We start from the raw sequence: 27476 nt of genomic DNA, 5'->3' as shown, positions 1-27476 counted from the left end.
GTAAGTGATGGAGGTGGGATTCAAACCCATGCAGGTGGCTCTTTGGCCCCTGTTCCTAACCTCTGTGCAACAACCGTCTCATCTTTTTATTCAATAGCATTTTTCATAGATACTATGGATTATGCATGCATTTGTATGGGGTTTTTTTTGCAGAAGAAACATGGTTATCTCTGGATTGTGGAACTATGAGAGTTTTTCCTTTGGTTTTCTTTCTGTATACTTGAACTTTTAAAATTATCCTAGAATAATTTTATTATTGTTATTCTAGAGGAAACATGTGTAATATAATTTGGAAAAAAAGCATCAGAAACTTTTAATGAAAGTGACTAGTTTTGTGACACTTTCAAATGTTTCAGAAAGATTTTTAAATGCTGCATGTACCCATCTACAAACACATTTAATCTATAAAAGAGAAGTAAAAAGAGAGTTTAGGTGAGAGGTGAAACAGATCAGACCCAGCTCCTTAGCAGTCTTTTGACAGTTTATGTTATTACTTTACAGCATTAGTTAACATGTATGTGCTTTTGCTTTTCCAATTAAATTTTAAGTTCTTTGGCATCCACTGGAAACCCTACTACACACAGTGACTGACAGGCAAGATTCTGCTTAATTAGTAAACAGCTTAATTATTTATAAATGGAAACGGAATGGCTAAGCTGCCCAGCAAAGCAGGAATTCGGACTTAAGTTTGGAAGTCTCCCTATGCACTTGTTGGAGCTGAAAATTCTCCTGGGTCCCTTGCTGTAGCCTCAACTTCTCTTTTCCAGGGGGGAGAAAATAAGAGAGGCACGGCCAGGTGTCAAATGGAATGGCCCAGGGTTCAGGTCAAAATTCTGGGTGTGAGTTTGGGCCATGTTAATAACAGAAAAATATTTTCCAAGGGACCTTTTCTTTCCAGAAGGCATCTTGGCATACATGGACATAACTGTAAAGACCAATCATTTTAATTGTACCGACATCAATGTGCATCATCCACCTACTTACTCCTTATGAAATTTTCTTCAGTCTCATCTGCAATACTTAATAAAGCACCTCCTTGCATCTGGCATGAAGAGTGTGCCTCGCTCCAGGAGAGGGAGGAAAGCAGATTGAATTGGTAGCAAATGTGTGAATTGAGATCCTTCTCCCAGACAGCGTCACAACCCACCTCTGTAGATGCTGAAAACAAAATCCATTAAAACGTTATAATCTGATTTTATTTATATGGCGATATATTTCTAAGATGAATTTGAATGGCATGATTCCAACTTGCAACTCCTAAAACTTCTTCAGAGCCCTTATCTATTCTTGATTAGGTCTTTATGATGAAATCTGCATTGTTTTCCCGTAAACACTTTATGGTAAAACCTGTTCAAGATTGAAAGGAAGTTCAAGAAATTATCAATAAAGAAGCTCTGATCCTTTCTGGGAAAATGACATTAGCTATTTTTAAGAGAAGGAAATACAATTGGAGTATAGATATTTGTGAAAATAACATCTGAATTCTTTAAAGTCAGAACTTTATACTGAAAGCTGTGTGAACGGAAGTATTTATCTGAGATAGATGCAAATATTGTTTCAAAAAGCTTTTCCCTGCCAATACCAAAATGCTAGATGGAATAAAAGGGATACAGTAGAAACATGACTCTAAAATGAACAGAAGTTTTCAAATACACATTGAGAACAGGAACACTGATATTTAGTTTAAGAAAGTTCTCTCAGTCAAAAGGAGGAGAAGCAAAATCCACTTGCAAAACATTGGCCAAGGATTGTGTAGTTTGCTTAAAAGTAAATTTAATAAAATATGAGACGTGGCTCTGAAATCTGAAGTTTATTGAAATAACAGCAAATGAAGACCTACTTTGGGTGCTTTAACTCAAACCCTAAGGTGAACCTAAGCAGCCATAAAAATTACCCGGAGTCAAACTCAGCCGAAGAATTTCAGACAATGGGAACCACGCTACAGCATGAGTGTAACTGATGAGCAGACAATCTGCTAAAATCTAGAACAACTTTTCCCGAAGTGCAATCCACAGAGTATGACAGCTTCAAGAGCTCTCCAAGAAAAGCTGGGACAGTGCATGTGTAGCCTCCTCCGGGGAATTCATAATACACAGCAACATATTAAAGCCTCTGAGAAGTTCTCTAATAAAGAAACAGCTTCATTTTAATTCAGTATACTTCAAACTTATTTGACAATGAAATCTTTTTGGTTTGTTTTCTTTTCCCCACAATACTTAGTTAGATGGCTCCCTTGGGAATGTGGAAAGTTTGTTTTCATATCTGGTTGCAATGTGCCTTCCCCAGAACGGAGTTAGTTAAGGAGAAGCTATTATATAAATCTAAGGTCGTCTACAGAGTTTCCTGACTGACACGTGTATTTATAGAAGGATCCAAGATTGAAGGAGGATCTATCACCAAGAAGACAAGTCTATCACCAAGGAAAACTGTAGGAAGAGGAAGAGAAAGGGAGGAGGACATCTTCAGTGATCATCTTGCCCTGGTGGCTGAAATTTCCCCATTGAGTTTGAACCCTTAGAGACCATCTTCAGTTAAAAAGCTATGCCATCCATGAGATGGACAACACACTAAGCATTATCAGACATCAGTTTAGCCCTGTTCATCCTGTGTGAGAGCTGAGGCCATGAAAGAGGAGTGTTTACAATTTCAGTGTGCACAAAAATCACTTAGCCAGCTTCTTAAAAAAAACCACAGGTTCCTGGTTCTCAGTCTCAGAGATTTTGAATTGGAAGGTCGGGGTGGGATTCAGAAAGCTGACTTTCTAACGTATTACTGATTCTAATGCAAATGGTTCACAAAGCAAACACTGGGAAACCCTGGTTTGAAAGAAATCATTTGAAGCACTTCCCAAGGAGAGCAGGTATGAGTAGCCTTCGGCTACTAGAAGATAGTAGGATGTCAGAAAGGGACATAGGAGAAGGATGTCAAAAGGAGAGATCTGGGTATAGGGTACCTACCTCTCATCTACTGCCTTGGGTAAAGATTTGATAATAAGTCCTAATTACCTCCATGATAAGCCATGCCATGATAAGAAAAGGTTCGGAGGACACTTCAGTTGATCTCATTCCCATTTTTGCCAACAGTTGGTCCTGCCCTTTCAACAGGACATGGATTAAGCTACGTAAAGCAGCCTTTTGCAGAAATCTTCCTGAATTCTATACATTAAACAGTTAAGATGAGAGGCTTACAGGTGATCCTGTCTGGGCTACAAATTACAGTTCCCAGTTTTGTTAGATCTCCCCTGGCTTTGTGTTATGTGTGCCAGTTCTTAAGTTTAATCAAAAGGAAACTCCCAGTCAAATGTTTGCAAAAGGTGCCCATATTCTTCTAACAAGGCAATCCATTTGTCATTAAAATTTGGTTGTAACTAAAATATAAGAATTTGTATTTCTATGCCGTCAGACACAAGTCCTCTCTTTGCTTCTCTAGATGGGCTGCGTGTCACTCCATGGATCCGATTTGAAGATTTCATGGTAACAAGTGGAATGAACGTGCCACCCTGGGCCTGGGCACTGTGATGTGTTCTTCTGATCTCCCTTCAGGACCGAAGGTCTAATTTCCCCAGCTGCCAGCAGACACCTCTCAACATGAAGCCTTCTTCAAGGATTGCTTTGGCTGAAGAGGCTCCTTGCCCAATACCACTCTCCCTTCCTAAGTGCAGTCTGCAAACCATGACTGGTCAGTGCAGGGCTATAAGACCCCTCCTCTCACCCCAACTAGGGGCAAATCCAGCCTGAGAACTCCTTGTGGGTCAGTGTGGGGAGTCACCAGCCCTGCATCACCGTCCTGTGCAATCCTGCTCTCTTCCCTTCGTTTCCGTGTGTATCGATCCTGAGACTCCTCCCCAGGAGGCCTCCTGCATGCTCATCTTGTCCTCAGAGACTGTTCCCCAGGAACTCCCTTGCCACAGGGTCCCGTCCTGGCCCGGGGCATTTGCGTGTATTTATTCTTAGTCCTCTTGCTTATTCATAACTAACTTCTGCTTCTAAGCCACTGAAAATTGTAGGCTGGTACATTTACTTTTTCTTGAAAAATTCTAGTCTAAGGGATGCCATCAGATTGTTATATTTCTTTGCATCTTTGGTTGTCTTTATATCATCTCTTCTGTCGCTAAATTCTGAGCTCCTTGAAGGAAGCAGCTATGTCCTATATATCTTTTTATTTATTTATTTATTTTTACTTTTGGCTGCATTGGGTCTTCGTTTCTGTGCGAGGGCTTTCTCCAGTTGTGGCGAGCGGGGGCCACTCTGCATCGCGGTGCGTGGGCCTCTTACTATCGCGGCCTCTCTTGTTGTGGAGCACAGGCTCCAGACGCACAGGCTCAGTAGTTGTGGCTCATGGGCCCAGTTGCTCCGCGGCATGTGGGATCTTCCCAGACCAGGGCTCGAACCCGTGTCCCCTGCATTGGCAGGCAGACTCTCAACCACTGCGCCACCAGGGAAGCCCATCCTATATATCTTTGCATCTCCTACTGTTTGAAGAAAGATTGCCAAAAATCTTTTGCATGATGGTGATTTTTTTCCCTTTCAAAATACACCTTTCTTCTAATGAACTGAAGTATATTCATGTCAACACTGATTTTATTATAGATTATGACTGAGATGCAGCCATTTCTCCTTCTCTATTAATATGGCTTTTTTGTCATCCCTAAGTATACAGCTTTGTCATTGTCCCAGGTGTATCTTTCCTGCCACTTTAAAAAATGGTTGAATTCTTTTAAAAAAAAGAACTCTTATACTATTGAAGCAACTCCAGACTACAGAGTTACTATTTTTCTCTCTTTGGTCTTTCATACACTTAGCAAATAGTTATTGAATATCTGCTCCCTGAAAAGTGTTCTGTTGGTAAATCTCATGTAAAAGGGATACCAAACCAAGTCAGCACTTTCTGCTGTTCATCCCCAATGCTTTACATGCTCCTTGGCAGGCCTGATCACAGTTGAGATTAAATGACGCATTATGGGATTGCTTATTGATTGTCTGTTTTTCCTGATAAAATTAAGTATCAGGAGAGCAGGTACCATGTTCCAACTTTTTCATGTTATTTCCCAAGCTTACCACCAGAATTTAAAGGCAGTTAGGCAGAGGAGACTATGCTATCAAAGGAAGCTGAGAAGTGGTGGCCACAAAGGAAAGAGGAAAACTAGCAGGTGTGGGCCCCAGAAGCCCAAGGAAAAAGATGGTGTCAGTTTGTTACACGTTGTTGAATCTTTCAGTAAGATGAGGACTGAGTCCATTAGTGACTTTATGGAGCACGTTCCAACAGAGGGACCCAATCATCTGCCTGCTCCATGCCTGCACCCAACAGATGAGCACTGCCAAGAAAAGTCATCCGATGGATTCATTATCAACCACCCCCAATACTTCCTGGAAACATTACCGGTTTTCCCTAAAAAGCTTGCTCTCCCAGCAGCCACCATGTTCATTTCACACCTTTCCTGTTGTTCAAACCTCTCACTCTTCCCCCTCTTCAGAGAAAGTCCACAGCCACTGGACTCGTTTCTCCTCATTTTCCCCATCACTTAATCCATCAACCTTCTTGGACCTGTACTATCCTCTCCTTCTTCCCTCCCATGGAGTTGTCTTTACATCCATAAAAGGTCAGTCTGTCCATCTTTGATCTGGACCCTATTTCCTTCTGCCTTCTGAGAGACCATATTTATTTCACCAATTGTTTCACTTTCCTGCATCCTCAACCTCTTTCTGTTAGATCCTTTCCAGAAGCATTCAAAGGTGTCCTAGCAGCTCTCATCCTTCAAAAACAAGAAACAAAAAAAATCCCTCCCTTGGCCTCCCCATCGCAGTCTCTACCTTTTCTCTACCCCCATTAATCACATATTTTTATACGTATGCTGTCTCCAATTTCTCATCTCTCATTTACTCTTTAAAAAAAACAATTTCACTGAGATATAATTAACATGCCATATAACTCACCCATTTAAAGTATATAGTTCAATGGTTTTTAGTATATTCAAAGCATTGTGCAACCATCACACAATCAAGTTTAGAACATTTTTGTGGGAACCCAATTCCCATTAGCAGTCACTTACCATTTTTCCCTCAGTCCTCACCCCTACCCCCAGCCCAAGGCAACCACTAAACTAGTGTCTGTCTCTATAGATTTGCTTATTCTGAACATTTCATATAAGTGGAATTATACAGTGTGTGATCTTTTTGTGACTGGCTTCTTTCACTTAGCATAATGTTTCCAATGGTCATCCATGTTGTAGCATGTACCAGTACTTCATTTCTTTACATTGTCCAATAATATCCCATTAAATACTACTGGGTATACTACATGTTATTTATGCATTCATCAATAGGTAGACATTTGGGTTGTTTCTATTTTTTGGCTATTATAAATAACGTTGCTATAAGCATTTGTGTAAAGGTTTTTGTGTAGGTATATGTTTTCATTTCTCCTGGATATATACTTAGGAGTAGAATTAGGGGTCATATGGTAACCCAATGTTTGACCTTTTAAGGAACTGACAGACTGTTTTCCAAAGCAGCTGTATCCTTTTACAATCCTTTCAGCAGTGGATAAGAGTTCCAATTTCTCTATATCCTTGTCAGCATTTGTTATTGTCTGTCTCTTTGATTTTAGCCATGCTGTGGGATGTAAAGTGGTATCTCACTGCAGTTTTTGTTTGAATTTCCCTGATGGCTAATGATACTGAGCATCTTTTCATGTGGTTATTGGCTATTTGTAAATCTATTTTTGGAGAAATGTCTATTCAGACACTTTACCCATTTTTAAATTGGGATTTTTGTCTTTTTATTATTGAGTTATGAGTTCTTTATATATTCTAGATATAGGTCCCTTATTAGATATCTGATTTGCAAATTTTTTACCCCATTCCATGGGTTGTCTTTTCACTTTCTTGATTGTGTCCTTTGAAACACAAAAATTTTTGATTTTGATAAAGTTCAACTTATCTATTTTTTTCTTTTGTTGCTTGCATTTTGGTGTCATATATAAGAATTCATTGCATTTTCAAGATCATGAAGATTTACCCCTATGTATTCTTGTAAGGGTTTTATAGTTTTATCTCTTCCATGTAAGTTTTAAAAATCTATTTTGAGTTAATTTTTTTATAAAGTGAGAGATAGGAGTTTAATTTTATTATTTTGAATGTGGAATCCAGTTTCCCTGCACCATTTTTTGAAAAGACTATTGTTTCCCCATTGAATTGTCTTGGCATCCTTGTCAAAAATCAGTTAATCATAAGTGTGGCCTCTCAGTTTTATTCCATTTTGACAGTATCACATTGTCTTGATTACAGTCACTTTGCATAAGTTTTGAAAATGAGAAGTATAAGTCCTCCAACTTTGTTCTTCCTTTTCATGATTATTTTGGCTCTTCTGGGTCCTTTGAATTTCCATGTGAATTTTAGGATGAGCCTGTCAATTTCTGCAAAGGAGTCAGCTAGGATTTTGATAAAGATTGCTGTAGTAGTGCCATCTTAGCAATATTAAGTCCTCTGATCACATGAACATGGAATGTCTTTCCATTTATTTAATTTTCTTTAATTTCTTTCAACAATATTTTGTAGTTTTTAGAGAGAAGTTTTTCATGTCTTTCGTTAAATTTTTCCGAAGGATTTTATCCTTTTGGATGTTACAATAAATGGATTTGTTTTCTGTCTGTCTCTTTTTTGATTTGTTTTCTTAATTTAATTTCTGGATTGTTCCTTGCTACAGTATTGAAGTACAATTGATTTTTATATATTGATCTTGTATCCTGTGAATGAGTCTATTTGTTGTAGTAGTTTTTTAGTGGATTACTTAAAATTTTATGCATGCAGGATCATGTCATCTGCAAATAGAGATAGTTTTACAACCCCCTTTCCAATCTGGATGACTTAAATTTTCTTGCCTACTTGCCCAGGCTAGAACATCCAGTACAATGTTGAATAGAGGTGTTGAGAGTGGATAGTCTGTCTTATTCCTGATCTTATGGGGAAGCATCTAGTCTTCTACCATTAAGTATGCTGGCTGTGGGTTTTTCAGAGATGGCCTTTATCAGGTTGAGGACATTCTCTTCTGTTTTTAGTTTAGTTTTGTTTTTTTCATGAAAGGATGTAATGTTTTGTCAAATGTTTTTCTGCACCTATTGAGATAATTGTGTGTCCTTTCTCCTATTTATATAGGCATTACATTAATTGATTTTCAGATTTTCAACCAATCTTACATTCTTGGGATAAGTTCCAGTTGGTCATGGTGTACAATTCTTTTTATATGTCGTTGGATTCTGTTTGCTAGTATTTTGTTGAGGATTTTTGCATGTATATTCATAAGAGATATTAGTCTATAGTTTTCTTTTCTTGTGATGTCTTTAGTTTCAGTACCATGGTAATACTGGCCTCATAAAATGAACTGGGAAGTGTTCCTTCCTTCCTCTTCTGTTTTTCCATTTACTCTTTAACCCACTCAATCTGGTAACTAGAGTATATATCTTGTCAAGGCCATCAATGACCTCCATGTCGCCAGATCCAGCAAACACTTAGTTTCAGACCTTGTCAAATCAGGCCCTTCAGCAGCATTCACTTGAATGTGAACTTCATTAGGGCAGGCACCATGACTTTCATCTTTCACATTTGTGGTTATAATCACAGCACCCAGCTGAGTGCTTGGTGCATAGCCGGTGTTCAGTACATATTTGTGGAAAAGAGTAAATGAATGGTTTGTGGAAGTGGAGGTCAGGCATACATCTTCATAGAAGCCAAGAAGAGACAGTGCTCTGAGGAACGAAAGCAAGGTGAGGCGGGGGAGACAATTCTTTTGAGAAGTCTGTCTATGCAGGGGATGAGAGATAGGTATTTTCAGGAGGCTGAAGTGGAGATGAAGGAGTTGTATTATTTTAAGATGTTATTTTAAGACGTGAGTAGGTTTAACTGCTAATGAGAAGGATCCATCATTCATCTATGTTAGAGTAGGAGTGTGCACTGGAATCACCTAGAAGGCTTGTTAAAACACAGATTGCTGGGGCTGCACTTCTAGAATGTCTGATATAGGTGTCTGGGATGTGGCTGGTAATTTGCATTTCTAGCAAGTTCTCAGAGAATGCTGATGCTGCTGGAACCACACTTTGAGAAACACTGAGATAGAAGTTGGAGAGGATTGGACGGGAGACTCCAGAGTCCAGATGGCGAGATTTGCCCTAGGTAGGAGGAGGAACACTATTGCACAGGAAGGAGAAAAAGGAGATGGGTGCAAACCCAGGTAGGCTTAAAGGCTTGGGAGCAGGAAGTTGTCAAAACTTCCCTTCTGATGGATCCTGTTCTCTTTGAGAGGTAGGGATTGAGGTCATCTCTTAAGAGTTGGGGAGGAGAATGTAGGGCAGGGTTAGAAGTCAGGGGAGAGTAGAGAGGTTTGTATGACCCTTGCTGGGAGTGAGAGAGCAGCATGACAAGAGACACGTAATAATACTGCTGACAAAGCCGAGGTTGGCGGTCATACATCAATATTGGTACCTATCTGCTCTGTTACATCATTCAAGTTACTGATAAAAATTGTATCAGGTGAATAAGGTTCCAGGGCAATCAGATCATCCCAGAGGTTGGTACCCTAAAAATATCTCAAACTAACTAAGCCTAACTCTCCAGCTGTGTAAGACACACAACCAGGACGGACATAGTATGACACAGAATTGCCTCTAAACAAACCCAGAAAGATTCTTCTATATCATCCTTGTTCCTGAAGATCTATAGTGACAGATGTTTTATCATATCCCTCCCTGCTAGTGTGTTTTTGTATGTGTTTATTGGCACTAAATTTACATTGTGATCACTTACAATCGTTTTTTAAAAAGGGCATTATTCTACATTGAGATACTAAAAAATTTCTGTGTAAGGAAGATGAGATACAGAAGTGTGAATCTTTGCTTTAATCTACTCACTCCTCTCTGTTCTGTCCACTCGTTGACCCCATGGAAAGAACTATCTGCTTGCTCAGATTCCAGTCTCCGGCACATCATTTTGACTTAAGTTGGCCACCAGGAACCAAAAGTAACAAGAAAGGAAGAAGACTGGACATGTAATTTAGCACTGCGCAAATAAACATGCTCTCTGGTGGTTGTGGTAGAGGTTAGGAGAGTTGGAATCTGGCAAGCTGTCAAGTGGAGGACGCTTCTGAACTGTAGGAAGCTGAACAAATAGATAGTCTAGGCACTGAAAAGCCCTGGGCACAACTAAACCCAGGCTTCCACCTGGGAAACCATAACTGGCTAAAGTGACAGAGCATGGTGACAGTGCCCTTCAAAGAATCTCAAGGAGAATAGTGTAGTTTAAAACAGTATTAGGGCCATGTGAAATACATGTTAATCTTATTAGTATTGGTTTCTTTACTTTTAATAATGCCATCTACTGGAGATAGAAATGGAAAGAGAAGATGATGTAAATAATGTGACATCTGACTCAAGAATCCGAGCAGTGTAGGGATTACATGCACATACACCTCCATACAGACATTCAGATTCAGATAGAGAAGGCTGATGATCTGACAGTCAATAAATGATGAAATACTTTCATGCTGGTTGGTGAAGAGCTGCTGTCCTGAGCTCCTCAAGTGCCCCTTGCTGCCTCAGCATCCCCTCACATTACAGCAGATACGGGGTTAATACCAGCAGTGGGCCTCTGGGACTCCTAACCTCCACATTAAGGTCTCCACTTGGACTGGCCAAGAGCTCATACTAGACTGGTTGCTAAATGTCTTGATATCACCCATGTATATAGATGTATGTTGTGTAGAACTACCTGCATATTATGAATTATCTGATGAAGAATTATCTGCCACAGGATCACCTGGGCCACTTGTCAAAAATGAAAACGCTCACTGCATCTCCGGGACTGGGCAAGGATATATGTTTTAAAATATCCCCCAGGTGATTCTAGAGCATCATGTCAAATATAGTCTGCATTTCCAGGCATGGAGCAAATCTGTCTGTCCTGTATTCCATCTAGAGGCCAAGTTCTTGGAAGAGAGGGTCCTAAGTCCTAACGCTATGCTTAGCTTAGTGCTGTTGACAGATAATAAAGACGTAGGATCATTGATTCAGAAGCACATGCTGAAAGGATAAATTAGGCCTGATGATGATATGATGATGATGATGATGATGGTAATCCTGGTGAGTACCAGGTACTATGATAAGTGGCTTAGATGCATCATCTAATTGTATCCTCTCAATAACCCGAATAGGTACTGTTATTATCTCCATTTTATAATGAGGAAGCTGAGACTCAGGATCTCATTGTTGGGAAGAAACAGGACTCCAACCTTCGTCTTTCCGATTTCAAAACCTACACTCTTTCTAATTCACTAAGCTGTACTGGCTCTTAGATTAGAAAACAATTCAACAGGCAATTTATAAATCAGATTCTTTGGAGTTAATCTCTTCAGTTTCTTTTTGTTTCCATTTCTTTGTGGCATTTTGTTAACTATGCAGAGGGAAGGTAGGCATGGAAGATGAAGAGATTGCAAAAGCTATATTCTCTGCCTTGCAGAAACCAAGGTGAAGGAAATTGAATACAGAAAGTAGAAGGTATATATAAATAACCCCCAATACTTAAGAACCACTGGCAACCTTTAAGCTAAATGAAAATACAATAAAATAATAAAGTACTAACTGACAAAAAAAAATTAGAACATTGCAGCTGTCATTGGACCTTGAAAATTGGGTTAAGTAGAGAAAACGATTTTGAGGTTATAGCTAGAAATCGAGTAACAAGGAAAGGGAATCAAGACAAGAACTCATTGTCGAGTAATAACAAGGGCGACTGTGATTTTAAAAAGATCATCAAGGGCCAGCTGATGCCTGGACGTGACAATGGGCAAAGCAAGCAGTCAGGACATGGAGAAGTTAAGGCAGCTCATAAGAGGGAGTGGATTGGAAGGATAACTGAGCTTTATACACATTCAGGTTTGTTTTGAAGTATCCTTCCTGGAAGCTGGGATTAATGAGATCACAGAGTATTCTAATATGATTCCGGTTAAAGCATCCTTATGTACTGAACTTAATGAGGAATGGCTAATTAACATCTTTCAAACTTAGGGAAAAAAAGGAATATACATCAGAATTGTCTTTTCAAGGCAAAAACAAACACAAAATCAAAGCCTGGATAAATGGAATCAAAGAGCTTATTCAGATTTTAGTAGATCAATCTCAGTGCTTTCCTTTAGATACAATAACTTTCTAATCATCCTTGACTCCTTCATGACATACGGAGAAGACTAGATTTTATTCTTACTGGGATCTGGGCAAAATCCCCACTTCTCATCTCTTTCGTATCGGCTGGTCGTGGCACACCACAGCAAGTTGTCTTCCCGCCCTTCCCGGGTACATTCATGATGCCACTGCCGGTTATACTGGAAGGGAAACATACACGGTGTCCCGTGGGCGTTCCCTTTGATTGTATACAAATCTAGCAGAAAGAAAAGGACAAAGGCAAATAAGTAGTATGTCAGCTTTATCTTTGGAAACTGTCATAAAGTGAATGCATTTTTTATTGACTGAAAATCTACACTGGGCCAGGCCCTCGCTTTACCACAGTGAACCCTCAGGACTTCAGTGTATAGTATATGGAAAAGTGCAAGGCTGAGTGCTGTGTTCAGGGGAAATGCTGATAAATGGTTTGTTTGTATGTTTATCTCCTTGTTTATTCACTATGGTGCACTGCTACAGTAGCATACATATTTGTGAATGGATGAGAAGAAAAAATTTATCTATTTATTATTATTTTTATTTAACTATAGTTGATTTACAGTATTGTGTTAGTTTCAGGTATACAGCTTCAGATTCTTTTCCATTATTGGTTATTTCAAGATATTGTATGTAGTTGGAGATTTCACTTTAAAATATCTTCCAGTCCCCAAATACATCAGCCATCAGCATCTGAATGTCGAGGTTCATAGGCATTTATTAATTTATTCATTCAGCAGACATCTGTTGAGCATTTAATGTGTCCAGCACTGGGTATATGATGTAATAGTGAACAAATGAGTAAAAGTTGGCTTTCATATGGAGCTTCTCTTCTAGTGGGGAGAAAAAAAGAGAAGGCAAATATACAAGTAAACATGTAATTTCAGGTAGTGGTAAGTACCATGAAGAAAAACAAAATACTGTAAGAACAGAATGACTCTGTGTGTGTGTGTGTGTGTGTGTGTGTGTGTGTGTGTGTGTGTGTGTGAAGGGGTAGAGGCACTATTTTTGATAAGGTGGTCAGGGCAGGCCTCTCTGAATAAGAACTGGGGGAAGAGGTTTAAGTCTTTGGAAGAGAGTTCTTGGGGCATAAGGAGCAGCAAGTACCGGGGAGCACGAGGGACCTGCGACAAGAACTGTGAGGGGCCGACGGGGAAGCGCAGGGAGGCCCCGTGTGAGGCAGAACCAGGAAGGCACTGGAGTGTCAGCTCACAGAGGGCCGGTTCTGCCACATCATGGGCTTTGACCTTTACCCTGGAGGCGGTGGGAAGTCATCAGTGGGTTTTGAATGGGAAAGTCACATGATCCGATTTTTAAAGACTCACGGGGTGCACAGTGGCAAACAGAATGTACACAGAGAGAAGACAAAGTGGATGCCCGGCTGGAGGCCCCTGCAGTGGTCTAGGAGAAAGATGGCCCTGCTGAGTGGCCGGCTGGCTGCTCCCTCAGAGTATTTCAATGATCAGTCATCCTTGGCCTTAAGCAGAAAACAACAACTTTTCATAACTCAGCTGGGGCTTTCTATAGTGAGGGAGATCAGGGCCACCCTCAATTAAATCAGTAGGTCCTGGAGCGAAGGGGCTGGCTGTGGAGATTCCCACCCTCTCCCACAGCTGGTGGGGGGCGGGTATTGCCTGAGCTCACTCCACACCACCAGCCCTAGAGGCTGAGGCTGTTAGGAACTACTGGTATACCAGGACACATCCTCTTGTTTCCTTCCTCTGCCTTCTACTCAGTCTTCCTCTGCATGCATTGTGAGCGTGGGCATATGGCTAAAATGTTAACCTGGAACAACATGCCAAGTTCTTCCTTAGAACTGTAGATTATTCAGTGTGCTGGTATGCAGCACTTGCTTTATTGTAGTGAGTCCTGAGAATGGCTTGCCCTTGGCTGTCTCTCTTTACTCATTTCTCGCAGGTACGGGAGAAAGTCTTGCTTTAGGTCTTGGTAGCTCCTTGCTCTGTTTCCTAGAATTCTTAGAAATAGAAGCTCTTAGTAAGCCATAATTCTACAGAGCACCATGAGGGCAGGGACCACACCTGTCTTGTTGGCCTTTGTAAATCAGATGCCCGGCACAGAAACAGTCAGTGTTCAATGGATGCGTGATGGACGGTGAATGGGTGGATGAATGAATGAAGAGAGCTACAAAACAAAACCTGACAAACAGGTTTGAGGTTTCAGAATTTCAGAGCTAAGCTGCTTTCTTTCTCTGTTTAAAAATACCACATATCACAGAACTATGGAAAATGAAAACACCTCCCCCTACCTGCCACCAAAACCATGCTTTCCTACTCCCCGGCACACACCAAATAACCCCTGACAATAGTCTGCCTTTAAATGCGTTGTAACACGGGACTTCCCTGGTGGTCCAGTGGTTAAGACTTCGCCTTCCAATGCAGGGGGTGTGGGTTTGATCCCTGGTCGGGGAGCTAAGATTCCACAGGCCTCGGGGCCAAAAAACCAAAACATGAGACAGAAGCAATATTGTGACAAATTCAATAAAGACTTTAAAAATGGTCCATGTCAAAAATCTTTTAAAAAATAAATTAAATAAATAAATGCCTTGTAACATGACCACCACACGGATGCCAGCCAGGCCTTAGGAGGCACTGAGGTGCCCTGCAGACACACTCCACACATGGGACAAAGTTTCTACAATAAAAGAAATATTGACGGGAGAGGCTCTTATTTTCATCCTGAAAGTCTAACTTCAAAAAATCTTTTCCTTCTATTTTTATTTTCTTTCTCCCTCGTCCTCCTGTTCTTTCTCCTTTCCATTGATTCCCAAAGTTATTGAAGTGTTTTCTCCTCTAATACCTTTAAATTCGCAGTTCTGTTTCTTTAGCAGAATTTAGCAAGCCCATTCCAAGACTCCAGTGATCCTTTTGTTTTTTTGCGGTACGCGGGCCTCTCAATGTTGCGGCCTCTCCCGTTGCGGAGCACAGGCTCCGGATGCGCGCAGGCTCAGCGGCCATGGCCCACGGGCCCAGCCGCTCCGCGGCATGTGGGATCTTCCCGGACCGGGGCACGAATCCGTGTCCCCCGCACCGGCAGGTGGACTCCCAACCACTGCGCCACCAGGGAAGCCCCCTCCAGTGATCCTTTTACAATAAGCGAGTAAGCAACTAAATTGTATTTAGCAGAAGTGCGTGGAGGTTCTAGGTACTGTGCACCTCTTTCATATATTTTACAAATCTTTACTTATGGGCAAACTTGCTAAACATATCATTTCATGCGTACTTTGGTTGAAATTCTTTTTTACCTTTGTGCAGATATTCACAAATGCCTCCACCGCCTGACATATAGGAAACCCACTTATGAAGATATTTCCAGGAGGCCACAAGCGTGTTGTCGTGCTTCACCTGGACCATGTACTGGAGCGGGCCGGTGATCATCTTCCTGTTACAGCGCCACTTCAAGGAGATGTGGGTGGAATCACACTCGTATATGCTCAGTGGCTGCTCTGGATTAGACACATTCAGGCCCAGGCAGCCGCTGCCTCCGATGTTAAAGAGGCGGTGGTTTGAAACCCACTTCCACAGCATGTACTTGTTGGGTGGTTTGCAACTCTCCAGGGTGAGTGTAGATTTGCCGGCTTGAATGCATTTCTCGAGGTTCTCACTTTGGATAATGAAGATCCCTTTATCTGAAAACAGCAAAATAGAAGATATGGTATAGAATCTTCATATATAATTAATCAGTGTCGGGAGGATCCCAGTGTGCATGTCTGAGCTGTGATATGTCACACTGACGGCTGTCGCAAACAGATCTGAAGTTGATGTGTGGGGTCCACCACAGGGGCTTGATTTGCCCAAAACAAAGGAGGTTCTTGGGAAGCATACATGGACTTATTAGAGCTAATGGAAAACCTCTGGTCTAAGACAGCATTGGCCCTCCAGTAACAAGGGATGCTTGTGAATTCACTCCAGAATGGTACTGATAGAAAAGGAGCTCGCCACAACCGAAGAGAGAGCGGGGACTGGTGATAATACTCAGCACTGCAAGGGAGAGACATTGGGTGCCCAGAGGCATGGTGACACTTTGGTTTTCTTCAGACACGTGCCTGAATGTTAGGAATACGGCAGCTGAATCAAGAGCCACTGAAATGAAAATTTCCACCATCAAATTTCAGTAGAAAACCTAAAGGATAGAAGTCAAGGGCTGCTTTGCGTCTTGATATAAGACGCAATGCTGGTGAGAAAAAATGCTTCTCCACATTTGTTTTCTGTGCTGGGTCCATCAGGTGTGGAAGGATGGGGACATACGCTGTGGGGATGGACTCTTCCTGGGAGCACCCTTGTTGGGCAACAGCAGACAGATGTCCAGGACACTAGGTGAGGCCCCTCACCTAGGTACACGAGAGGTTGCAAGAGCACTGTGACAGGATTGAGACCACACAGGCCACGTGGGAATGTGGAGGAAGGAGGCATTTTGTGATATACCCCTGAGCCTCTAATCTTTGGGAGCCAGAAGAAGAGATTTGGGTGAGTTTCCTTTGGAAAAGCTGGCAGGGCCCAGCCAGGACTTACTGGTATCTACCTGCCCACTACCTGACTTTACCTCAAGCCGCTGGCCTGGAAGGCATCTATTACACAACAGTTATGAACATGTCCTCCCACAGGGTTTTTGAAGGTGGAAATCATGTCTGACTTCTTTTATCCAAGTTCAGAGTGTCCTGAGCACATCGTGGAAGTTCAGTAAATGTTTGATGTTGATTAAACACGCCAGCAGCTGCTGCTTACTTAGGCTCATGGTTGCTGGGTTACTCAGCGCAGACTGTCTGGTCAGGTCCAAGAGCTCTTTTGTTCTCCTATTCACTAGGCTCTGCTCTCACATCTTACTTCCTGTCCATTCTTCAAAAATCTAAAGGGACATTATCAGGTTCCCTTAAAACAGCTGTGATTTAGGGCCAGGCATGTGCGGTGGCAGGGGCATAGCAGACACAGGCAGAGCCTTCTAGAGGTTGGGAACACTGCAGAATGAGCGTCCTCATGCACTGGAATGTTTCATTTTGGTAAAAGTTCTTTTTGTTTTTCTAAAGTTGCTCAGGCCAAGAAGAACTGATTTACAATAACCAAAATCGCTTAAGACACTGTTGAAAAAAGATTGTCAATGTATTAATGGAAGTATACTTCATGTAATAATTGATAACCTTATTTATAACCCTATATTTGAGGAGTTGTAATAGTTGTCAGAAAATTGCTTTGATCACCATACATCAGAACAAAAGAGAAAGGAGTGGGGGCAGGGGGCAGAGAATGAACCGTTTTAGGGAGATTTCATTTAGATCAGGAAATTTGTTTTCCTAATGAAGCCCATGTCTGTGTAGTTATTAGTAGAGTCATTCAAGATCAAATCTACCTCTCGCCAAAGCAGTGTGGACTCTGATAATTATTAACCTTCTCTCCAGCTCTCCTATTCACCTTTTCATGCCTGGGTAGAATGTTAACCTTAATTTCTGTTGTAATCTACTAATAACTTTCTAGCTAGCCCAGAGTCCCATTAATTTTTCACTGAAGGATAATTATTTTACTATAATTGTTCTGTACTTTAGCTTCTATCTAATATATATGTTCAAATATATCCAGCTCTGCAACTCACTGGCTGTACCATAGCCCTCTGCGCCTCAGTTCCTACACCTAAGATAGGTGGGTAGACTACCTGGCTGGTGGGTTGAGAGCTCTGGAATCAGGCAGATCCACCACAGACCAGACTTGTAACTTTGGGCAAATTTCTCGATCTCTGTGAGCCTTGCCTTTCCTCTTTGAACTAGGAATATGTATGATACTCACCTCATAGGGATGTTAAGCGTATTCCATTAAATAACCCTTGCAAAGCACAACATGCACTACCATGGCACGGGAAGAACTCAGTAAATGTGAGTTGCTGTTATTATTGTCATTACCATCTTTCTGGCTTCCTGATTCTTAGTCTGCAGATCCAGCCGTAGGTCTGGTTGAACACCTGTAGAGTACTAATTTGAGCATACCCCCAAAGACTTGTAACATGAGCACAAAAGCTCATTTTTACTTTAGATTCTGCAGCACATAGTAGGTGTAGACTTTTTAGTTTTAAACAATCCAGAAATACCATGCTATCACCTTTCATGGAGGAAAAATATTCCTCAAATAACCAGGTGACAAAATTTTTGTCTCATTTGTTCAAATACCTGTGAGATTATGAATTGAGTCTTCATCTATTCATCTTCCACATTGTCAACCTGTAAAGTCTATGCTGCAGCTCTCTTACAAGAAAGACAGAAATGCTTGTTGTTAACCAGCAGTGTATGGATGGGTAAATGAGTGGTCTGTAAGTAAATGGACATGGAAATTATAAATCACTAAAATTTGAGATGAATAAATAATGTTTTAAAATGTCCAAATTATTAAGTGTTAAGAGAAAAGGAGTGGTAGAATCAGAGCTTTTGTAGTTCTACCACTGGTCATAAAAACACCTTTCCAAAGCAGAAGATATTAGACAAACTTAATTCCCTGCTGCTCAGTTTTAGGGTGCTATCATATTTCTAAGCCCAGCTGCCTTTAGGATGTGTCTTTGGAAAAGTTCCTCAGAATGTATCATAAACAAGTAGCTCTGGCTTACCAATAACAATAAACATGCCATCACCAAAAGAATAATATGTCACACTAAGCTAAAAAACGGCCCAATCCCATTTTCCCATTAAGCTATAATAGAATCTGGTCCTAGCACCATTAATCTCCATAAATTCACTGAAGAGAAAACAACTGTTTTCAAATAGACTATGAGGAAACCCAATATAGGTATCAATATTCAGATAATCATTATATGTGCATATGAGTCATCTCTAACAAAAACATAAGATGAAAATAAGCCACCCATCCTTAGTGTCTGTAGACAGATTTCAAAAAGGATGAAGATCAAATGTGGGAGGAATCAAGATTGATTATATATGTCAAGGACATCAGTTCTTCTTGAACACTGATTAAGTGATTAATGAAGTACTGCCAGAATTACTAAATCTCTTTGCAGTAAAATGCTATTATACTTCCCTTAATAATTGTAAGTTTAGGAGGAGAAAAAGGATAGATTTACTAGAAGTAACTTATAAACTAATTTTCATCCTTAAAAAATAAAATAAAATCCATAGAAGATAGGGGCGCTACTTTCTACTTCTGAGTTCCTTTCAAGACAAGATGATTTTAGATCCACCCTTTGGCCTCACAAGATCACATGTATTTCTAAGGAATGGAAGGAGAATTTCTTTATTCATTTATGTATTTATTCATTCATTGAACAAGCATTCACTGGTTGCTGACTATGTGGAAGGCACTGTGTAGGGTACCAGAGATAGAGGAATCATTTATCTAAATATCTGTTCTTTAAAACTATATCTATTCATTCTGGAATCATGGGAAGTCTCCTAGTTAATGAAAAGAAGGGAGTTCCATCAGTTCCAAAGTAAACGTTGTAACTGCACTTAAAATAAGCCCTTAAAAACAAGGGATGAAAGATAAGAAAAAGAAAATAGACTAGAATTTAAAACACTTGACTGGATCTTCAAGTGATGTCATGTGTGAGGTGGACACGGCGCCTCAGTGTCATCAGACCTTTCTAGGTGGAGAGTGTGTGTGTGTGTGTGTGTGTGTGTGTGTGTGTGTGCACGTACTGGCCCATTTTCCAGGGAGGAGACAGCAGAAGAGCACTGGAAGGAACATGGACATGGCACAGGAGACTACCTACCCATACACCCAGAACCATGAACTTCAGCGCTGGATGGGACTGTAAAGCTCATTTAACTGAATCATCCTTACACATTTCTTTTTCCAAATCCATTTTTTTCTTAGAAGTTTTATATTGATATACTTAGTGAAAACCATATAGGTCTAACTCTATTTACAGCCATTCATTTATAACCTAGAAAGCAGAAAATGAGCTGCTGTAGATTGTTGCCAAATAATTTGAAGTGGGAGACTTGAAATTTCAAACAAACATTAATTGAACGCCTATTATGGTGGTGTGTTAGGAGCCCTGCAGATAGAAGGATATATGTGCCATAGTGTTTGCCCTCAAGGAACTGATGTTCTCCCTGGGAGTACATCATGAAGTGTACAGGAAGAGCTATAACTTAATGCCAAAATACATATTGACGTAAGAGGTATAAGCACAATAAGGTGGAAGGCAGGAGTTAGAAGGGGTCACTTTGGCCTAGAAGATCAGAGAAATCAATCAATCAGTCACTCTCTCACAAGAACACACACACACACTTTCATTCAACAAACATTTGATAGGGACCTAATATTTGTTGCACATGGAGGTACATGGGTGAACTAGACCAGCATGGGTGCCTGTCCTCATTACAGAGGGAGAGTTCAGGTAGTGCAGGAGGTATAGGCAGAGAGGTGAAGGGTTGGGCCAGGGGGCACTGTGGACAGAGCAAAAGTCATGAAAGCTCAGAGGTGATGAAAATAATTAGCTCTAGGGTGACGAGTACCTCACTCTCTAAAAGTGTTTGGTGGTTGTAGAATATAGAGTTGGAAAGAGGTGGTTTGGGGCCATTTTATGAAAAGCTTAAATTTTATTCAAAAATTTGTATATTATTCAGATAAAGGGAATTTTTGGAACAAGAGAAGGCATGACTGAGGCTGTGGTGTGGAAGATGAATCAGGGTGGTAAATCATTCGATAAAAACATTTATTGAGCATTTTTGTGTCCCCAGCATGGTTTTAGGAGAGTAGAGGTATGAGACAAATGTCCAAGTTCCTGCCCTGGAGGAGTTCTCACTTAGCTGGGTTGAGACAGCCCACGTGCAGAATGGCCAACAGTCTGAAGGCTATTGCTTTGATCCGGCAAGAGAGACAGAGGTGTCCGTTCAACTGGTGGTGATGAGAAAGGAAGGGAATTGTTAGACTCTAGTCACTAGAGAGAGAATTCAAAGAGGGAAGAAATGACAGGATTTGGTATTCGATAGAATGGGAGGATTCTGGAAAAGGTAGTTGCAATGACTTGTTTTCTGGCTTCAGGAATCTGATACACTGTCAGATGCCGGCCAATCCCTAAGATACCATGAGGTTGGAGTCTAAAGCCTAGGGCTGCGATTAGAGTCGGAAGAGTGCCAACTGGGGGTCCCTGCAGGAAGTTCCTCTTGAGGCCCTTCCATTTCATGCTCAGCACCCCTTCTGATCACTTCCACCCACCTTTTAGTGTCCCCTTATACTTTAAACAGCTCCTCTTAGAACTGGCTGAGGTATGAAGTGTTACGTAAATAAGATATGATTTGAAATGTTAGGCCTTGGTGAGATGTATGTTCTTTTGATTAAAAAAAAAACAACACTTGAAACAAACAATGAAACAATTCCTAAAGAAATCCTCTTTTTATGGTGGATTTTAGGCAATCAAAGGGTTTTCTGGTGTTTAATAAATAACACCATGACGGTGGCACCTAATCCAACCGACGTATAAACCGGCCTCTGGGCCCTTCCATGTTATGGGAACTGGAAGGAAACGCTCAAATGCATGGTTCGCGTCAAGTGCAATGTTTAAGACAAGCTTCCTAATAGGAAGCCCACAGCTTGCCAACTGCACTCCAATTTCAATCTCCTACTCCATTGTCCTGGGTTTAAACCTCTTCTACTCCATCTACCCACACAGCTGGTGCTGGGCTCACGCATTTCCTTCCCCGGAGCATCTCTTGAATCTGTCCAGTTCCTTGCTCTTCTGACAGTATCTCAGTTTCGGCATGGAAAGGGTCCAGGAAGTATGGGGAGGGCATCTCTGCCCTGAAACCAATCTAAAGTTGAGCAGCTTTTCTCTTGAGATGTATCGACATTTTCCAGCTACACAAATTCAGGTTTGTCCTGTCCGGTGACTCTGATTCAGATTTGATTGTTTTCCTTACTTAGATTACTCTGTAGCAGGAAGGGATGCTGTGTGGGGCTGAATCAAGTCCCGTTCATGGCTGAACGATGCAGAGAAGCTGGATTCTTAATATGACTTTCCAAACCAATAAGCAAGGAATTTCTGACGTTTGCAGTATGCAGCATGTGCATTGTACTTGAAAGGACAGAACAAAGTGAAAAGTGTGTTCTCTCCTCCTTGGCCATCTCTGCATGAATACTTGCATTTTTATCCCAGATCAGCTGAGATTTGGTGTTTATCTCTTGACAATCTGACAGTACTTAACAAAGCCCGTGGCTTCCTATCAATCGATTTCTATAATCAACTAAAAAGTTAAGTATGTTTTAAAATATGCCCTTGTCCTGTCTCAGAACCTCTTCTCTTTCCCTGCCCTAGCATTGTCCTTGACTTTGAGCCTTCTTTATTCTCCTGCAGCTTCTGAACCTGGATAATCACCACCTCCACAGGCCCGTGGGACCCCTCTTGCTAAATCTTTTTACATGTTCTCTTCTCTTTTCTTTCTAATCTCCCAAAATCGTCACTCCAAGTTCCACGAGGCATACAATACTTTCTCACATGCAGGAAAAATTAAACCTGGCTTAATCTGCTCCACCGGGCTCTAGTTTTGTCAGGATTCAAATTGCCTGTCACCAACCCCTGTGTGAAGTAGATTAACCCTTCCAGACTGTTCTCGCCACTCTGCCACTCTCATTCCCTCCCCACCTCCCCTTTCGTCCATCACATTTAGCGGTAGATTTTCTGACCTCTGCAGAAAATCTTCTCTCTTTCAAAGTTCTTCGCTGTGTCTCTGTATCTTACCAGTGAATTTTTAAACTGAGTTGAAAACATTTTTCTTCCTTTTAGTCTATTCCTCCATCATTTTTGTCTTTATTTAACTGGAAAGTATCTAACAGACATTCAGACATTGCTGGTGTAAAACTCATTATTTACAGCAGCTCTGTTAACACCTTATAGACTGTGCTGAAAATATACCATCTCAGTCACCAGGGAGTCTTGCTACAGAAGACCATGTTATGGCAAGAAACAATAAGACAGAACATTGTTAAACTTCCCTCAACATGCCTTCGTGTGGAAGCCCTGGGGGATATGATTCAAAGACTGGGTCACCAAAACAAAAGCAGAAAACAACTCAGCCAACAACCAAACAACCCTGGAAATGACGTGAGGTTATTGAAAGCAGAAGTGTTTACACTGAGCTATCCATCTTATCCGCTTTGAGAGTATACTCACTTAAGAAAAATATGTATTTACTTAAGTGGGAGACAGAAGTGAAAACACAACCAAGAGACTTCCCTGGTGATCCAGTGGTTAAGACTCTGCACTCCCAATGCAGGGCGCCCAGGTTCTATCCCTGGTCAGGGAACTAGATCCCGTATGCCGCGTACTAGAGCCTGTGTGCCGCAACTGAAACTCCTGCACATGGCAATGAAGATCCAGCATGCCGCAACTAGGACCCGGTGCAGCCAAATAAATAAATAAATATTTAAAAGAAAGAGAGAAAGAAAAAGAAAACACAACCAATCCAACTCTTAATGGTAGATATATTGTTAGTCCTTGTACTTGTTTGCTAAGGTTGCCATCACAAAGTACCACCAAACTGAGTGGCTTAAACAGAAACGTGTTATCTCACAGATCTGGAGGTTACAAGTCAAAATTCAAGGTGTCGGCTGGGTTGGCTCCTTGGAGGCCTGTGAGGGAAGGATCTGTTCCAGGCCCCTTTCCTTGGCTTGTAGACGGCTGTCTTCTCCTTGTGTCTCTTCATATCATCTACTCTCTATGCGTATTTCTGTGTCCAAATTTTCCCTTCTTAGGTGGACATCAGTCATATTAAATTAGGGCCCACACTAATCACCTCATTGTAATTTGATTACATCTGAAAAGACCCTGTCTCCAAATGAGGCCTCATTCTGAGGTATTTGGGGGGTTATGAATTCAACATCTTAATTTTGAAGGGGACACAATTCAACTCATAACAGTCCCATGCTTCTTATTCAGCTACGTAATTCACAGAGCCCAGAGTAAAATGAAAATGTAGGGCCCTGGAGGGGACAGGGAAGTCCAGTCTATCTTCACTTCCCGTGGGCCTGTGAGGGGTTGCAACCTCCGTGGCAGAAAGCTCTGGGAACACACTCAGTACCTGGACTGGAGACAGGTGATAGGTCCCCACTCAGTCCCCACGGAACATGCAATGGTGCTGCCAACCCGGTGGGGACAGCAGCCTTGTCCTGCCCCCAGATACCACTGGCCATCCACTCCCAGGCCCTGGGCCTCCAGTTTCCCAGCCCCAAGGCAACCTGGTTGCCATGGTGGACGGAGCACAGGAGTATGGACGGGCAGGCTGAAAACCCACCCAAGGAAAATGGGGAGGTGACGTGAGGAGGGACTGAGATTTACTGGAAGCTTTAATCTCTTGGTCTGTGCTCCATTGTCCCACAGGATTTCATACCCAAAGAACAAATTCAGAAATAAAAATTACTAAGGGGCTTCCCTGGTGGCGCAGTGGTTGAGAGTCCGCCTGCCGATGCAGGGGACACGGGTTCGTGCCCCGGTCCGGGAGGATCCCACATGCCGCAGAGCGGCTAGGCCTGTGAGCCATGGCCGCTGAGCCTGCGTGTCCGGAGCCTGTGCTCCACAACGGGAGAGGCCACAACAGTGAGAGGCCCGTGTACCAAAAAAAAAAAAAAAAAGAAAAAATTACTAAGAATTCCAAGATCCCAAACCACAGAGCATTCAACCTCAAGGGCAAGGCCCTGCTGAGCATGGAGCCCTACGAGACAGTTCTGGTCACACGCCCATAAAGACTGCCCTGTTAACTGGCCAAGGCTAACACTGTGGAAAAAAGACCTTGGCAAACCACAGAGCACTTCTTTTAGGGCAGAACTGCTTGAGGTTGAGAGTATCTGCCTTAGTTTCTCCATCTGCACAATGGGCTTAATTAATGATAGTGCTGTCCTCATAGGATCTTGATAAGGACTACCTCAGTCACTACGACCCCTTTATAAATGTTAGTAAGAGAAAAACAGATCTTAACTTTGGACATGGGTAGTGAAAAATAGCAGCAAAATAAGACCAATGTTTATAGTTAAATAATTACTTTGAATTTCCTGTTTATATTTTCATAACCGAAAAGGAAATTTCTCAAGAGCGTGATGCAAAAAGCCAGAAATAATGAAATTTTTTCATTAGCATATTTCTTTGGAACTGTTGTAGTCTAGAAAGTATAGTCAATTAGAAAGTCATGTGGCCCCTCATGAAAGCAGAAAACTCTTTTCTGTTTTGTTCAGCTCTGTATCACAGAACCCAGTTTAGAGGAATTCTCATAAAATTCCTCCATTTTTCTTGAATGACTTTATAAAATATTCTACCCTAAGTGACTCACTGTAGTGTTTATAAGGTGTTCTTGGGTTTGTTTCTTTTATGAACTGTAATATTTCTTTTCACTCTGATCAATTAAAAAATATAATTTATGTTCCTAGCTTTGTTTTGGAACATCTCCTAAAAGGCTTTCAAGGATAATTTCTAAAAGAAGATGGAGACAAGGGTCTATAAATGTCTCAAATACGTTACTTTGATAGATTATATGAAGATTCATCACATAGGGATGAGTTCAGAAGAGGCAGAACAAAGAATTGTTTCTTCAGAAACCCTGATATAAATAAGCAAACTCTTAGCTCAAGGAAGGGAAGCTGAGGGGACAACGAAACTCTGTATGGCTCAACCTTTCTGGTAATTGGCGTGGAACCCACATGGTGTAGTATCAGTTACTGTGACAACCAATAATAGGAAAAGAGGTTAGGAGCTAATGAGGAAGAGTAAAAAGGACCAGAAAAATTGGAAGTCTATGCTGACTCTCAAAGGCTCATGAGGAAAGAAGCCAGTCAGAGAAAATGGGATGAGAAAAGTATAAAGTGGAAGAGTTTCTGAAAGATGATGAACGGAGATGGAAGAAACAGAGTCTGAGGGTTGGAGTGATTGACGGCCAGGCAGGGCAGCTATATCAGGAGCTGATCATGCTTTTACTTAAATTCCAAATCCCCAGATTAGGAGAATGGCTCATTGCCCAGGGATATATAAATTGCCTAGAAAAAAATCAATGGCTTTGCACATTTCGGCTTTGTGAAAATATTTACCCCTACATGTGGAAGCACAGGTTTGGAAAAGGAGGAGTTGAAGAGAGCAAGAGGCTGGCCTCCTGTTCCTCCTGTCACAAGATCAAGTCACATGCTCCCAGCAAACAGAGGGATAAGAATGAGCTATTTTATCAGGTCGCAAGGCTACACAGGGGCCCTCTGCATTAGTGCTTGTGGATTCGGCTCACATCCCTACTCTACAAGCTCCTGTAGGTGCAAGTTACTCAACCTGTCTTCACCTGTGAAGGAAGGGTGTGCACTAACAGCACCCAGCTGGCTGTGGTGAGGGGCATTTTGACCTTTGCATTAGAAATGGGAGCTAAGGGGAAAATCTCAGGGTCACGACTCCTTCCCACTGCTGCCTCCAGGGGGTGGCTCTCACCACCCTCTTTCAGAAACCTCTCCTTCGTGGCACCCTCTCTTCATTGCTCCATACCGAGCGCACCGCCCTGAACCTCTTCCTCACATTCACTATGTGACTCCAGCGAACACTCCATTGGCCTCCCCACCCCAAGGCCTTTCACTCCCAACACTCTGGCCTGGTGTTTTCTTCAGTGCAGGCTGTGGCCCATTAATGCATCATGAAGTCAAAATAGAGTGGAACATTACAAAGCAAAATAGAGTAGAACAGAGTAGAAAAGTAGCAGCACATCGTATCAGGTAAGGGTGTTTTTTAATGAAACTTTTGTTGCAGACGTATATGTCTGTACTGCTCTGGACACTCGGTTCCTTGACCCCCTCTGCTCCGAGGACCTTCTTTCACTTGTTCTTGTTTTAGTGACCACTTCTGCAGCAATACCTTGGACCTGGTCACTACTGAGAATGGACCCGCCTCCAAAATTCATTATTTCCATTGTATAATCACTACCCTTCCTGTTCTGCCGTCTCTCTCATCTCCTTACTTTCACCCTCACTTCCCTTGGTCATTGGCCATTCAAAAGAGCCTACCTTGACCGTCTCTGAGGACTGACACAGCCATGGGCTCCCTCCACCCCTGCTGCTGGGAAGCTGAGTGCTGTAGGGGAAGCTCTCTTACTATGTTGGTTGGGGCCATTTCACATTTATAATTTTCAGCCCTCAACGTCGCTTCAAAACTCTTTTACTTGCCCCCAGTTCATTTCCTTTAGCAACCTCCACAGAGACTATGCCCACTTTTCCACAGGATGCCCTGTCCCCTTCCTTGATCTCCCCTCTACCCTCCCAGTATCTGGGGTACTTGAATGAAATTATCAAGTTTTAGCACTTGCTAGAATG

At 41.7% G+C, this 27476-nt stretch overlaps 1 protein-coding gene across 1 annotated transcript in view; it reads right to left on the bottom strand.

Annotated features, from left to right (window-relative positions):
* Window positions 1-27476, bottom strand: part of PLA2R1 (phospholipase A2 receptor 1) — a 111957-nt gene that overhangs the window by 81601 nt on the left and 2880 nt on the right. Inside the window, 3 exon segments of the mRNA XM_067741774.1 lie at window positions 985-1158; window positions 12248-12421; window positions 15461-15844. Coding sequence (XP_067597875.1) covers window positions 985-1158; window positions 12248-12421; window positions 15461-15844 — 732 coding nt within the window.

The sequence above is a fragment of the Pseudorca crassidens genome, chromosome 6 (genome assembly GCF_039906515.1).
Source record: "Pseudorca crassidens isolate mPseCra1 chromosome 6, mPseCra1.hap1, whole genome shotgun sequence".
Classification (NCBI taxonomy): Eukaryota; Metazoa; Chordata; class Mammalia; order Artiodactyla; family Delphinidae; genus Pseudorca; species Pseudorca crassidens.
Note: the sequence above shows the minus strand (reverse complement) of the source record. Positions and strands in the feature narration are given on the sequence as shown.